At 43.5% G+C, this 16840-nt stretch overlaps 1 protein-coding gene and 1 pseudogene across 1 annotated transcript in view; one reads left to right on the top strand and one right to left on the bottom strand.

Moving 5' to 3' along the window:
- LOC133107602 (uncharacterized) overlaps positions 1-16840 on the bottom strand; it is a 980437-nt pseudogene that overhangs the window by 495406 nt on the left and 468191 nt on the right.
- The window catches only part of pcp4b (Purkinje cell protein 4b), a 51985-nt gene that overhangs the window by 26398 nt on the left and 8747 nt on the right, over positions 1-16840 (top strand). Inside the window, exon 2 of the mRNA XM_061218293.1 lies at positions 6319-6367. Within this exon, the coding sequence (XP_061074277.1) occupies positions 6319-6367 (49 nt within the window). The remainder of the gene's footprint in view (positions 1-6318; positions 6368-16840) is intronic.

Genomic DNA, 16840 nt, shown 5'->3' on the forward strand with positions numbered 1-16840 from the left:
ACACACACACACACACACACTCTCTCACACACACACACGCACATACACATACACACACGCACACACGTCCTCTGGCTTTTGTTTCAACTGGCAAGTTGAAAGTTGAAATTTTTTGGGAGTTTACAAATTGATATCCTTTAAGCCAGCTTGCTGTTGCAATCACAAGTAAGAATAATAAATAAATGTATAGGTGTGTGTGTGTGTGTGTGTGTGTGGATACATCTATTTTTGGCATCTACGTTTGCAGGTACTGTATGTGTGATAATGCGTAGTAATGTGTGTGTTTGTCTGTGAGCAAATTGATGTGATTGTCTGTGTGTGTCTGTCCATGTGAGTTTGTGTGTGTGTGTGCGTGTGTGTGCATGCACGTGTGAGTGCAGGGGTGTGTGTCTGTGTGCGTGAGTGTGTGTGTATTTGTGTGTGTCTAAATGTGTCTGTGTGCCTGTGTGTATGTGTATGCGTGTATGTGAGTGTATGTGTGTGTATTCATGTGCATGTGTGTGTGTATGTGTGTGTAAATAAGTATGTGTGTGCATGTGTGTGTGTATGTGTGTGTAAATAAGTATGTGTGTGCATGTGTGTGTGTATGTGTGTGTAAATGTGTATGTGTATGTGTTTGTGTGTGAGAGTGTGTGTGTGTGTGTGTGTGTGTAAATATGTGTGTGTGTGTGTGTGTAGCTGTAGGATGAGAATAGTCCATCGGTATGAAGGTGTGTGTAGTGTATATGTGTGTATGAAGGTGTGTGTAGTGTATCTGTGTGTATGAAGGTGTGTGTAGTGTATATGTGTGTATGAAGGTGTGTGTAGTGTATCTGTGTGTATGAAGGTGTGTGTAGTGTATCTGTGTGTATGAAGGTGTGTGTAGTGTATCTGTGTGTATGAATGTGTGTGTGTAATGTCTCTTCTGTGGGTTTGAAGGTCTATGTAGTGTCTCTTCCCCTATAAGCAATAAATGTACTGCCTGTGTTGTTTCATTCCTCCCAGTCGATCCACATATTGATCACACTGCTTGCTAGTTTTTTGCTGCAACATTGTATTAATTTAATAAGCACAATTTTATATTTGTTTAAATGTATCGTTGTCCATAGTTGTTAGCTATGTAAGTAGTTATGGTAGCTTGCCTTACGATAATAGCTTTCAGTTTAATTTAAAGAACTGCACACTTTTCCTGAACCCATGCCACTGCAGAATGCTTGTAAATAGCTCTGCATCATTTTGGCTCTGGTACCTACCATGATCAGAAAGTTGGTAGCCCTGACTATACGCTGTTCAGGTAGGAGTCTTTAGCCTTTTGCACATGACTCAGGCCCTGGAGATCCACAGAGCCCACAGGGCTACAGGGCCTGGCTCTGGAGATCCACAGAGCCCACAGGGCTACAGGGCCTGGCTCTGGAGATCCACAGAGCCCACAGGGCTACAGGAGCCTGACTCTGGAGATCCACAGAGCCCACAGGGCTACAGGGCCTGACTCTGGAGATCCACAGAGCCCACAGGGCTACAGGAGCCTGGTCCTGGAGATCCACAGAGCCCACAGGGCTACAGGAGCCTGGTCCTGGAGATCCACAGAGCCCACAGGGCTACAGGAGCTCCTTCCTGTGTGTGCACTTGTGTGTGTGTGTGAGAGGGGAGCATCCATGGACAACACACATTTCGAATCATGGAGCGTCACCATGCAAATGTCACCTTGTGCCATCACATCTGCTCGCTCCAAACTCACAAACGCTGGTTTGGAGCAGTGAGGACATCCCAGCTAATACTCCTGAGGAGGAGTGAGGAGATCATCTCACATCCCAGCTAATACTCCTGAGGAGCAGTGAGGAGAGGAGATGAGAGAGGCAGATCGATACCCTCAGCAGTGCAGAGGCTCTCTCACTGGTGGGTGGAGCTGAAGTAATGAGTGAATGAGCGGTCTCCCACGGTTCATCTGAAGCAGGTCTGTCAGGGCAGAACAGCAACAGGGGCACTTCTATGGTGGAGAACAGGCATGTCCCACTGGCTGTATGCAGCCCAGCATAGCGTTCACTTGCCAGGCTGCAACTCGTATAGCACGGGACATTCCTCTTCTCACCTGGAAAATTTATTTCAGGGGTGTCAAACCCTGGTGGGCCGTAGTGTCTGCAGGTATTTGTGTTTTCCTTTCAATCAGCAGCCAATTAAAGCTTTGAGAAGAAGGTGGCCTCTTTAGCCAATCAATTACTTAAATTAATCGCTTGTGCTGAAACGCACCAAAACCAGCAGGCACTGTGGCCCCCCCGCGCCGGAGTTTGGCCCCCCGCCCTGTGGGAAAGCAGTGGACAGGATAAGAGCGGAATCTGAAGTATGATGTGACAGGAACACAAGCTGAGAGGTTATTTAAGCAATGTTGCCATACTTATGTAGATGTGTTGCTTTTAAATAATTGACATTAGTTTTGATATTTCATCTCAGTGGCAGAAACACCTCTGCTTTACATGCCACATTCTTCTGTGAAGCGTTTGTTGACTTTCCTGGAGACAAATAAGGCGCGGAGGTACGGACCCAAGGACATCCATTATAAGATGGATTCCAGGTGTCAAACAAGCAGGAGGGGCCGCGGAAGCCTCTGAGTGTATTCTCACAATGTACACACTTTTATTTTGAAATGGGGCTCATTGTGGGTAATGGGCCTTTTAGGGTGACAACGTTTCCTCCAGTGAGCTTCTGAGACCTGGGTCTTCAGGCAGAGTGGCTGAAACTCTCAAAGCAAGAGAGCTTCTCTGCGTGGGAGTCAGAGGGTGCTGGTTTCCATAACAACGGGGCAGGATCACTCCAGTTACTCCCACCTCCCTGGAATAATCGATGATGGAATTGTTCAATGTGAAGGCCCTCTGATATTTACCCATTGAATCCAAAACTGCCATCCGTTGAACCCCAACTGATATGTTGCAGAGAAGGAAACCTTTTTTTCTAATGTGTTCAACCATTAATGAATTGTGGAAGAGTATACATGGTCTCTGATATAATACAGGAAAGATATACAATTATTTTATCTGATTCAATCCAATTGGTTTCAGCTCGGATCAAGTTCAATTTACCTCCCATTCAATTCATATTTGATCCAATTCTGTTTTAGATGTTCTATATAATGTGTCAGTAGAAATTTTTCATTCCAGAATGTTAATCTTTTATTTCCAGAAGTAGCCTAAACAAAAACAAAAATCAGAATACTACAATAATTAAAAAAAAATAAAAATGCAGTTAACACATTACACTATTTTATACAGTATAAAGCTAAGCTGAAGTTGTGTACTATTATTCATTATCCTGTATTGCCAGCTGGCTATAAACCTTCCACATGTTTAGGATAACTCTGTTAGACTTGATTTAACGCTGAACATTGTACTGCATCGTGGTGTTTCTACAAAAGAAACTCGTGCCAAAAAGCTTTTCCTCACAAAATTACCCTTCTAGACAGTAATTACCATAACCATTTCCCTGCAATATCACTGTAGGTCTGACAAAATGATCACTATAATATATGCTATGTTCACTTCATTTCTGTAGTGCATTTAATCACCATTCCTTATTCGGTCCATTCTGAGCTTCCATGGTAGCAAAAGGGGAATGAAATGCAGTTAAAGCTACAATAAGTAAGATTTTTGTGTTAAAAAATTGTTACAAGCCCATTGTAAATCCAATCCTATCATTGAAAAAGGCTCACTGACATGTTGACTCACTTTCTGCCTGTGTTTATAGTGCTTAAATTCGGGTTTCAAAATATACAGTTCACAGACCGGTACCAAGACATTGTATAGCTGTACAATAATTCAAGCTCATTGGTTGAAAATTGGTTCCAATTGCCAGAGAAAGGGGAGGGATAAACAGTGTTGTGGTTTGAGGGCGTTTGTTGCTGCAATTCCTCTCTTGACCATTAGAAGTCTTATTGTACTTTTAACTTGTAGGACCGAAAATAAGGCTATTTTATTCTGGTATGTAAAAAACTTCATTGAAATGCAGTGATCCCACTAACATTTCTTTGAAACCAGGGGAAACCTTGATGTAGGTACAGTATAACAATGCACTGTGGGCAATAAGGACCACCCTTTGTCTGACTATATTTGTCCTTGTTTCAATTTCTTTTGCTCTCTAATATCACTCTCCCTTGATGAATATTAAAAGGGTGACTATAATCTGCCTCAAAGAATATCCCTATAATCTATAATCTCCCTCACTGCCATCGTGACCCTCCCCTACTTTACACAAATGCATTATGGTTTTACAGTGTGAAATTTACATCTGTCGTCATGAGCATAGAAGTCCACGCTGCCAAATCTCCCCTTCTCTGTTTAAACTCATATTGTGGGTTATATCCTGCAGAATAATAGTAACCATTCTGTCTGAGAATTAACATTTTTATTGTGAATGACGTTTCCTTTATCATTTTTTTCCTTAAATCTTCATAATATTAGCAGTATATTAGTAGTGATAGTGGTTCTAGCATATGCTATTTACTATGCACTAGTTTAGCAATACAATACAATAAAACTAAACAGAACAACCTTGCCTAATCCATCTACATCAGTACACACAGATGGCAACAGAGCCAAGGTTGTCTTGGTTTGGCTGTTTTGGTAAAATCATGTTTAGTTCAGAAACCCGTTTGGGAAAGCGTTTCTCCCAGCGCGTGAGTGTGCACCACGGTGTGGGATCGTGGAAGGCTTTAGCCAGCGGTGCTGTGATCCCTGTTGGCCATCTGGGTAACCTCGTCTTGCTTAGCCCCCCTAATTATGTTCGGGGTCTATTTGACCCCCTTCAGTGTTTGACCTCTCTCAAAAACCAGTTAACTGTTTTTTCATCTTGAGACTGTATGATTTTTAAAATTTTATATTTTGGTTGGATTAAATAGTAAACATGCAATAAACATAATGCTTTGTTTTCAGAAGTACTGTACTAATGCTGCATGCGTTGTATGAGCTTATTTTGACCCTCTGTAACTGTATAAAATGTACAACCATTTACATTTTTATCTCAGATTTCTTTGTGGATGATTCTTGTGGCACTTTCCCATACAGGTGCCACACTTTCACTTCCTGTACCTCAGGCTCTAAGACGAGATGTTTCTCACAGATTTTTCATATTCATGGATAAAAGGCTAGGCTTATTGGGAGACAATAAGAAGGCGACACACAAAGTGTCAACATCTTTCTTTTGCAATAATTTTTGTTCATTGAAACTGTTGCCGTCAATTTGACCCCAAACATGAAAGCGGTCATAAACTCATAACACAATAGGAGGGCTGATGCGCACACGTATGACTGGGTCTCCACCCTGCTGTGGGGCTGTGATGTGAAGAGAAGCAGCGGGCTGGTATTGCATGTTTCAGGGGAGAACCGCAGGTCTTCACTCCCCCGAAAGGGCAGCAGGGCTGGATATGGGCACACGTTTATGAAATGAACATTCAAGATGCAGGTGGTACTGGAGATGCCTGATTAAAAAAGCAGCTGTTTCCATACAACATTCATTCAAAGAGAGTGAGAAAATAACATCTTTACAACTACGCTGAACAGACCTGCCAATCAAAGGTGTGGCTTCTGAAAAAGAATTTGGTCAAAATGGCTGGATTTAATTAATTGCGGTGGAATCACAAAGCAGCTCTAAAGGAAACAAGAAAGGAACTGCTGCGTACGCTTCATAATGCAGGGCTACGAGGAGTACTGTTCAAGGAATAGTACCAACATTTCCAAGATTTGGAAATATTTATACCAGTCAATACATTCAAGAATTAAGTTTACAGAAAATGCATTTGTTATTGTATGCGTTTTTCATCATTTTATGTCAGCTTATCAATCAAATATTGTAAATTATGCATCAATATAAGTTTGATTAGTGCCAATTACACGATGGGAAAGTTATCCTCCATAGACATGCCAGGTTTTTGTCAGTTGCTGTTGAGTTTAGACCCATTTGCCCGACAGACCCAGGCTGTGTGGTCACACTCCTGCCGGCGACAGGCCTGATCACACTGTCACTGTGAAGTCACACACCAGACCCGCAGAGCCGCCACCACACTTCAGAAAACACAGGACCCATGCTGGCCAGGACCCACCAGCCTCATCAGCTCTGTGTCCTTTGGAGTGATAACAGCTGATAGTGTTATCAATTGGGCCCAAAATCCAATTGATGAGGCTACATAAGAGTGCCGTTTGAGGCTACATAAGCGTGCCTTTTTCTATCTGACATTCCTGCTGTGAGACGTGTTTTCAAACAGCCGTAAACTGTACACCTTATGTAGTCTTCTTTGTGATGTTACTGGTCTGTATGGACATGCTTTTTTAAGTGTCATCTTTTGTTTTTTTACAGAGACAAAAATCTGGAGCAGCGGGTGGCAACAGCAAAACAGCTGTACAAGGTAACTCAGCACAGCCTCTGACTACACAACCCAACATCACACAACACAACATTATACAACACAACATCACACAACACAACATTATACAACACAACATTATACAACATCACACAACACAACATCACACAACACAGCATTATACAACACAACATCACACAACACAAAACGCGGCACAGTACTCAACACAACATCACATAATATAACATTATACAACACAACATCACATAATATAACATTATACAACACATCACATAATATAACATTATACAACACAACATAACACAACATAATATAACATTATACAACACAACACAAGACAACATGACACAACATAATACAACACAACATGACAACATAACATAACATAACATAATATAACACAATATAACATAACATAATAGAGTATAGCATAGCATAACACATAATATAACGTAGCATACCATAACACAACACATTACAGCATAATAATAGTATAAAACAACATAACATAATATAACATAGCAGAGCATAACATGACACAATATTACATAACATAGCACAAAACAACATTACATAATATAGCATAATATAATATAGCAGGAAATACTATAACACAACAAAACATTACATAATATAACATAATATAACATAGCAGAACATACCATAACACAACATAACATAACATAGCATAGCATAACATACCATTACACAATATTACATAACATAGCATAACAACAGAACACAACATAACATGGTAGCATAACACAACATAGCATAATGATCAGAACAGGCAACTTAGCTCAGCAATGCTCGTCTTTTCCTGCCACAAAAGTGTCCCTAATGTTTACCAAAAAGTTAATAGTATCTAGCAATGTATTAAGCGTGCTCTTGAAAACCGCTCTTGAGTTCCTGCCTCCACTACATGACCTAACAAACGATTTTACACAGTGAGCACCCACTGTGTGAAAAAATATTTCCTTAATCCTTAGATAATCCTTAATGCATCCTTCATTTCACAATGTTAAAAGGAACTTTATATTGAAGAAAATAGTCTTATATCTGAATATCTATAAGTTAGAATATTTGTGACTTTTGTACCTAGCACGAACACACACCCAAAAACTCTCCTGTTCTAATTCTTGTTCCAAGGGAAGGGCGTAGTTTTATCGTCATATCGGCAGTGTCCCGTCCACACTGTCTGAACGATGTTAGCAGGAGGCTGCAGCAGTGCAGCTGCATTGCAGAATGACTGCAGAACTGTCAACTCTGGCTGGATGAATTACAGTCGCAAAAGCTCCATTTGGAAGGAAAAGCTAATTTTTTGGCAGCAGTGCATAGAACCGGGAGGGGTGGGGGGGGGGGGGGATACCAGCTGCCAAGTGAGTTCTCCTTTTTAACTGAGCTGCATTACACCTGCATTCACCACAAAAACATCAGACAGACGCAGTGAAATGGTGGTTTTATGGGGCTGACACGCGGGGAAGCCAGGTAAGCGTTTTGGGAGAGGTGAATTTCCCGTCTCTGAGCTGGATCAGACAGGCCGGACGCTGTCGGACCCTGTTGGACCCTGTCGGACCCTGTCGGACCCTGTTGGACGACCCGGAAACAGTTCAGGTCCAAGGCTTTTTTTGGAGAGGCAGCACATCTTGGGTGGCAGTGGGTCCCAAACTCCTGGGCACCCCTGTGTGTGCTGGCTTTCATTGCAACCACAAATGCAACCGCAGGATTGAATAAGTTGTTCATTTTTCTTAATTGCACCTGTGTTTCAGGGATTATTTCCCCTCTTAATGCCAGTTTATAGTCCAGTGACAGAGTGTCGCTCGACTGAAATTGCAGAAGATTCATGAGCGTTCTGTTGTTGTTGCCCTGAAATATCTAAAAGCACTCCAGTCACCCAGAGTATAAAACATCCATTGCACATTGAGGGTTGCATGTCGTTCTGTTGCTGAACTATAAACTACAAGCTATTATAGCTATGCATGCCATGATTAATTTCCCATATTAATATTATATCAAATATAAGATAAAATATATATATATCAAATTAAAAGCAGAGGTGAATCAATAGGCTCTTAATTGGTGAAAGTGTAGGCACCAGGCCACAAACACTGACCATTTGAGTCAAGGGGTCAACTTTAATTGCCGGGGGGAGGGATTTCTGCTGAATCTCAAGGGGAAGATTACTTATCACAAATGCTGCGTATTTGGCACAGAAAATATTGGCAGAAGTCACGGATCAGTCATGGCACAGTTGTTGAAAATCACAGAAAACTGAATTAAGTGGAATAAGTCACACGTTTTTTAAAAGGTTTCTTTAATGTTAATGTACGGAATTACTTGACTAATGTATGCAACTGTAGCAACAGCTACAATCGCTTGAAGTCTTAAACAGCTTTCAGATCTTGTTGCAAGAGATTTCAATATCATCGGTGTATTCCTGGTTAAAAACAGGTCAAATAAAAAATAATCTGGCCGTTGCCAGCTGTTATAGGAACAGCCTCTGAGTGAAACGCATTGACAGGCTGGTGCATCAGTCACTTAATTCCCTCCATCACTTATAGAAAGAGCAAGTTTTTTGTTTTTTACAGAATGTTTTTAATGTTGTTGAAATAGAGCATTCTGAAATTGCATTGCTAAATTAGTACTGTGTGTTTTTCATTTCATTTTTAGGTTTAATATGTTTTACATTGCATTTGCGTCTCTAAATTCAGTTGTTGCTGATGTTACCATAACAGGGGAATGAGCACTGGGTATCAACGCTGTTGACAAGGATATCTGCAGAAGTGACAAGGATGAGAACCTTGATCGCAGCGCATTGTGGAAAAATTGAAATTTCACATATGAATTGAAGAGCAAAATGTGGCGAAACACTGATAAATGTTGGGAAACACTGATAAATGTGCTAAATATTGGGGGGTTATGTGTTATGGCCTTGCGTATGAGAAGCACCGCATTACTGCAGAAAGCCATCTCTCTCTGTTCCTATCCATGTGGCAATGAGGGTGGGCTTCTGTCCACTTCAAAAAGATTCTAACCCTGTATCCTTTATTTACATCATTTAAACATACAGTATACAGTAAAATATTAATAATGCCAATCAGGGTGAAGGGATATCCATGAAATATAGGTGTGTTTTTTTCAGGATTATCATTATGCAAATCATCGAAACAACATTAAAATATTCAATATTTAAAATGCACCATATACTGTACAGTAGATTGTGAGCTGGAAAAGACATTTGCTGATAACATTTTAATATGGAATTTGTTGCTTCACGGGCCAAACTGTACACTTGACTGTCTTTGTGGAGTCATAGGACCTGTGTTCCTCGCAGTGCTTTAGGCAGTGACTCATCATGCAGATTCTTCAGTGCTTTAGGCAGTGACTCATCATGCAGATTCTTCAGTGCTTTAGGCAGTGACTCATCATGCAGATTCTTCAGTGCTTTAGGCATTGACTCATCATGCAGATTCTTCAGTGCTTTAGGCAGTGACTCATCATGCAGATTCTTCAGTGCTTTAGGCAGTGACTCATGCAGATTCTTCAGTGCTTTAGGCAGTGACTCATCATGCAGATTCTTCAGTGCTTTAGGCAGTGACTCATCATGCAGATTCTTCAGTGCTTTAGGCAGTGACTCATGCAGATTCTTCAGTGCTTTAGGCAGTGACTCATCATGCAGATTCTTCAGTGCTTTAGGCAGTGACTCATCATGCAGATTCTTCAGTGCTTTAGGCAGTGACTCATCATGCAGATTCTTCAGTGCTTTAGGCAGTGACTCATCATGCAGATTCTTCAGTGCTTTAGGCAGTGACTCATGCAGATTCTTCAGTGCTTTAGGCAGTGACTCATCATGCAGATTCTTCAGTGCTTTAGGCAGTGACTCATCATGCAGATTCTTCAGTGCTTTAGGCATTGACTCATCATGCAGATTCTTCAGTGCTTTAGGCAGTGACTCATCATGCAGATTCTTCAGTGCTTTAGGCAGTGACTCATCATGCAGATTCTTCAGTGCTTTAGGCATTGACTCATCATGCAGATTCTTCAGTACTTTAGGCAATGACTCATCATGCAGATTCTTCAGTGGAGTTGGGCACTTTGTGAGCAGTTTCAAATGCAGACTTAATGAGGTGGATTTGTGTTGCGTGAATGCCCACATCAACAGAATGCCATGGGTCTTTGCAAAAGTGAAGTTTCGAGTCTTTCTTCAAAGAGGAAATCGGCTCTGTACTCTTTCGCATGGTTCCAGTTTTAAACAGAAAAACCGGGTGGTGGTTTACTACGTCCAAATTAATCCCCCCCCATTCCCCCATCCCTACCCCATATCCCAGCATGCAGTGCATGCCAGTGGAAGACATCACTGTCAGCTCGGAGAGAAGTGTTGGGCACAAGAAGAATGTCAGAGTGTTGGGCACAGGAAGAATGTCAGAGTGTTGGGCACAGGAAGAGTGTAAAAGTGTTGGGCACAGGAAGAGTGTAAAAATGTTGGGCACAAGAAGAATGTCAGAGTGTTGGGCACAGGAAGAGTGTAAAAGTGTTGGGCACAGGAAGAGTGTAAAAATGTTGGGCACAGGAAGAGTGTAAGAGTGTTGGGCACAAGAAGAATGTCAGAGTGTTGGGCACAGGAAGAGTGTAAAAGTGTTGGGCACAGGAAGAGTGTAAGAGTGTTGGGCACAGGAAGAGTGTAAGAGTGTTGGGCACAGGAAGAGAGTCAGAGTGTTGGGCACAGGAAGAGAGTCAGAGTGTTGGGCACAGGAAGAGTGTAAGAGTGTTGGGCACAGGAAGAGTGTAAGAGTGTTGGGCACAGGAAGAGTGTAAGAGTGTTGGGCACAGGAAGAGTGTCAGAGTGTTGGGCACAGGAAGAGTGTCAGAGTGTTGGGCACAGGAAGAGTGTAAAAGTGTTGGGCACAGGAAGAGTGTAAGAGTGTTGGGCACAGGAAGAGTGTAAGAGTGTTGGGCACAGGAAGAGAGTCAGAGTGTTGGGCACAGGAAGAGTGTAAGAGTGTTGGGCACAGGAAGAGTGTAAGAGTGTTGGGCACAGGAAGAGTGTCAGAGTGTTGGGCACAGGAAGAGTGTAAGAGTGTTGGGCACAGGAAGAGTGTCAGAGTGTTGGGCACAGGAAGAGTGTCAGAGTGTTGGGCACAGGAAGAGTGTCAGAGTGTTGGGCACAGGAAGAGTGTCAGAGTGTTGGGCACAGGAAGAGAGTCAGAGTGTTGGGCACAGGAAGAGTGTAAGAGTGTTGGGCACAGGAAGAGTGTCAGAGTGTTGGGCACAGGAAGAGTGTAAGAGTGTTGGGCACAGGAAGAGTGTCAGAGTGTTGGGCACAGGAAGAGTGTCAGAGTGTTGGGCACAGGAAGAGTGTCAGAGTGTTGGGCACAGGAAGAGAGTCAGAGTGTTGGGCACAGGAAGAGTGTAAGAGTGTTGGGCACAGGAAGAGTGTCAGAGTGTTGGGCACAGGAAGAGTGTAAGAGTGTTGGGCACAGGAAGAGTGTCAGAGTGTTGGGCACAGGAAGAGTGTCAGAGTGTTGGGCACAGGAAGAGTGTCAGAGTGTTGGGCACAGGAAGAGTGTCAGAGTGTTGGGCACAGGAAGAGAGTCAGAGTGTTGGGCACAGGAAGAGTGTAAGAGTGTTGAGCACAGGAAGAGTGTCAGAGTGTTGGGCACAGGAAGAGTGTAAGAGTGTTGGGCACAGGAAGAGTGTCAGAGTGTTGGGCACAGGAAGAGTGTCAGAGTGTTGGGCACAGGAAGAGTGTCAGAGTGTTGGGCACAGGAAGAGTGTCAGAGTGTTGGGCACAGGAAGAGTGTCAGAGTGTTGGGCACAGGAAGAGAGTCAGAGTGTTGGGCACAGGAAGAGTGTAAGAGTGTTGGGCACAGGAAGAGTGTCAGAGTGTTGGGCACAGGAAGAGTGTAAGAGTGTTGGGCACAGGAAGAGTGTCAGAGTGTTGGGCACAGGAAGAGTGTCAGAGTGTTGGGCACAGGAAGAGTGTCAGAGTGTTGGGCACAGGAAGAGTGTCAGAGTGTTGGGCACAGGAAGAGTGTAAGAGTGTTGGGCACAAGAAGAGTGTCAGAGTGTTGGGCACAGGAAGAGTGTCAGAGTGGTGGGCACAGGAAGAGAGTCAGAGTGTTGGGCACAGGAAGAGTGTAAGAGTGTTGGGCACAGGAAGAGTGTCAGAGTGTTGGGCACAGGAAGAGTGTAAGAGTGTTGGGCACAGGAAGAGTGTCAGAGTGTTGGGCACAGGAAGAGTGTCAGAGTGTTGGGCACAGGAAGAGTGTAAGAGTGTTGGGCACAGGAAGAGTGTCAGAGTGTTGGGCACAGGAAGAGTGTCAGAGTGTTGGGCACAGGAAGAGTGTCAGAGTGTTGGGCACAGGAAGAGAGTTGGGCCCTGCACGCGTCAGAAGAAAAGGGCGAGGGAAATTGATGGAGGAAGTCCCAGTGATGAGAGAGGTCTACCATAACCTCAGAGCTTTGACACATCTGATGGATCTGTTCACCAGAGAGCTCTACAAGCCCACACATTATCTCCAGGTCTGTCGTAAGAGATAAAGGCCTGTCACTGTAAATTCACTGTAAAAACACGGGAATGCCTGGGACCTTGACTGCAGCTCTGAAAGGCTGCAGTGAAAAAGTTTTCTGCATCTTTGTTAACATGCAGAAGCCTGTTTCATGAGCCATTGAGCCTTTAGGGTGGTGGTGAGTTACGTAGCATAACCTTCACCTTGACCACACTGTCTCCACATTGTCTCTGAATGTTTGAGTAGCTTTTGGTGGATTGTGAACGAGAAACAAAAATGTTTTCAAACAGACTCTGAGAGAGAGAGAGAGAGAGAGAGAGAGAGAGAAAGAGTGAGAGAAAAGTGGTGATTTGATGTTAGTGGAAAAGCAGCAGAACCTTGAGATAAATCAGTTATTTGAAATGTTTCCTTTCAGGCCTCTACAATTTATTGGAAGCTATGAGAAATGTTGAAAAACATTATTGGGAAAAATATTTCCCTGTGTGTGAAGATGTTACTGTCAAAACAAGATAAAAGGCAATAAAAGTGAGTACAGATAAAGTAATTAAATAAATCTCAAATGTCTGCCATAGTGTAGCCAGACTGATACAATAGAGCACTGTAAAATGTGCTCAGTATGTACACACGGAGCATGATGCCTTAATCCAATGTCAGACATCAGTAACTAAGTACACATACTGTATCTATATCTAATAAGTAATAATGTTACGTATATTCATTATTAGATAGATATCTTTTCAGAATTTGGCGGTGTAGTAGATGGAAACTGTGAGGGAATTATGACTTGTGAATGGCAAACCGCTTTTGTTGACTGACCTTGGTGGCTAATCCAGCGCTTGGAATGCGGCTGTAGCAGTCGCTCCCCGCGTAGCGCCGAGAGCCGACCTCGGTGCGGAGAATAGACAGAGCTGTGGATACGCCCTCCCGCGGGGTTTGGGCAGCGTGCGACTGAATACCAGGCTTTCAGGAGCCAAGGACAGGTGGAGCGCTACCTATTCAGAGCATACACGTGCGTGGGAGGCTTGCTCTGAACGTCTTCACACTCACATGAGTCACATTAGTGGCGGAGAGAGGTGCGTTCACACGGCTCTCTCACCCGGCCCTATATCACAGGCCCTAACCCTAATACTTTATCACAGACCCTAACCCTACCCCTTTATCACAGACCCTAACCATAACCCTTTATCACAGACCCTAACCCTACCCCTTTATCACAGGCCCTAACCCTAACCCTTTATCACAGACCCTAACCGTACCCCTTTATCACAGACCCTAACCATAACCCTCTATCACAGACCCTAACCATAACCCTTTATCACAGGCCTAACCCTAACCCTTTATCACAGACCCTAACCCTAACCCTACCCCTTTATCACAGACCCTAACCCTAACCCTAATCCTTTATCACAGACCCTAACCCTAACCCTTTATCACAGACCCTAACCATAACCCTTTATCACAGGCCCTAACCCTAACCCTACCCCTTTATCACAGACCCTAACCCTAACCCTAATCCTTTATCACAGGCCCTAACCCTAACCCTTTATCACAGACTGGATGGCGCGGCTCCAGCCCGGCACGTCCACCGCTAATGGAGGAGCTAATTCCAGTCAGCACATTCACTGTGTTACCAGGGCAACGTACACATTCACTGTGTTACCACAGCAACGTGCACATTCACTGTGTTACCACCTGCAACGTGTACATTCACTGTGTTACCACAGCAACGTGCACATTCACTGTGTTACCATGGCAACGTGCACATTCACTGTGTTACCACCCGCAACATGGCATTGAGAACAGTGATGTTACACTGGGAGGACACGCACATGCACCCATGCGCAAGCGCACACACACACATACCCACACACACACTCACGCACACACACGCACACATATAAGCACACGCACACACACGCACACACACTCACGCACACACACACACGCACACACACACTCGCACACGCACACACACTCGCACACGCACACACATGTGCACACGCACAAGCGCACACACGCGCACACACATACACACACACACACACACACACCCACACACACATTTTCTACAAGCAAGGACCTCCAGGTGGGCCAGCTCATTCGGGGGAGGAGGGGCACTGTTTAGTTAATATCTTGGTACGTGCTGGTGCTCATGATGTCATCTATCTGAACAGATGCTCCAGGACCTGGAGAATTTTTCATATTTAAAAATAAATAAAGCCACCCACCATATTTAAAAATGCATGGCATCTAATCCTATATTAGTTTCACCCTTCTTCCCTCCATTGGAATTACATGGTACTGCATGTGGTGAAATTTATGTAGGAATAGATCCTACCCCAGTCATGTACCTTAGCCACTAGGCTACATTACGTTACATTATGGGAGCCGCAATGTCGGTGGTTCAAATCCCGGTCTAGCCACAATAAAAATTATCCATACAGCCGGTGGGCCCTTGAGCAAGGCCCTTAACCCCACATTGCTCCCCGGGCGCTGCACTGTGGCTGCCCACTGCTCCTAGTGACTAGCATGGGTCAAATGCAGAGGACAAAGTACCCCACGGGGTTCAATAAAGTATATTATTATTACTTACATTACATTAATGGCATTTGGCAAATGCTCTTATCCAGAGCGACATACAACAAAGTGCAAAGTGTACACCCATAACCAGGGATAAGTGCGCTGAAAGACCCTAGAGGACAATTTAAACTGCTAACAGTAGAACAAAGATAAGGATTAGGGCCTATTTGATTATCTAAACATTTTTTTAGATTTATAAATCATACATTTTTTAGGCTACAGACAGCACCCAGTTCAAAGCTTTGCGGTGTGACATATGTATGTGATTTTAGGAAGGTCGAAGAGCAGGGACACATTCTGGACCGACTATGACTTCATGGCCCTGGCCATTAAGCTGACCAGCAAGGCAACACCAGCCTGCCATCCATAATCCTGTTAAACTGTTACACGAGACATTTAAGGTTCTGCTCCACTGAGAAAATCAAATTTTCAGACAAATTTACCCTTTTCTGTTTACTGCTGCAAATCAGCTGGTCAACCAGCTAAACCCTGTTAAGCTTGGAGCTGGACTGAACTGGTGAACCAGCTAAACCATGTTGAGCTGGGAACTGATCTGAACTGGTCATCCAGCTAAACCATGTCAAGCTGGGAGCTGATCTGAACTGGTCAACCCGCTAAACCATGTTGAGCTGGGAGCTGGTCTGAACTGGTTAACCAGCTGAACCATGAGGAGCTGGGAGCTGGTCTGAATTGGTCAACCAGCTACCAGCTGTTTCAGAACCTAGCTTGAGATGTTTTTTAAGCAGGGTGAGGTTCTGTGGTTGGTTATGCTGGCTGTAGATTGTTTTTGAGGATTTTCATGCTAACGTACTTCCTTTTGAACTTTTTTACATCCTGTTATTTAAAATTGGAATTATTAATTCCATCCTCACCAACAAAGCAAAAAACAAACAAACATGCATTTTCCAGCCACCCAGACCACTGTCACTGGAAAATGTTCTCTAATAGCATTGTGGGTTCTGTCAGTGTTGGTGGTAAATTGATCTTGTCATTGACTGGGATGGCTAGGCTATGTGCACAAATAGAGCACAAATAACACCCAGAGCAGATCTACTGGAGGGGCATTGGGTCATCGGCGGGGGGGGCACTGGGTCATCGGCGGGGGGTGCTGCCGTTTGAGAAATATTTTAACGCAGTGGCGACAACATAGTCCAACACAGCAGAAATGTTTTCAAAACATAAAAAAACAAAATACGTTTTTCTTTATTAATATTTATTATTTCATTAGCGAATTTCAGTTTGGTTTTTTTGTTGTTGTTAATTTCCATATCAAGTCACTTCGAGGCTTTGTGGTAGCCCTATGCACACAGTGTATGCAGTCACACACACACAGACGATAATAGAAGGTAGAAAGGTGTGGGGTAAAGTTAAGCCCTCTCTCTACTCCACCTGGGATGGAGGATCA

The sequence above is a fragment of the Conger conger genome, chromosome 13, assembly GCF_963514075.1.
Source record: "Conger conger chromosome 13, fConCon1.1, whole genome shotgun sequence".
In the NCBI taxonomy this organism is placed as follows: Eukaryota; Metazoa; Chordata; class Actinopteri; order Anguilliformes; family Congridae; genus Conger; species Conger conger.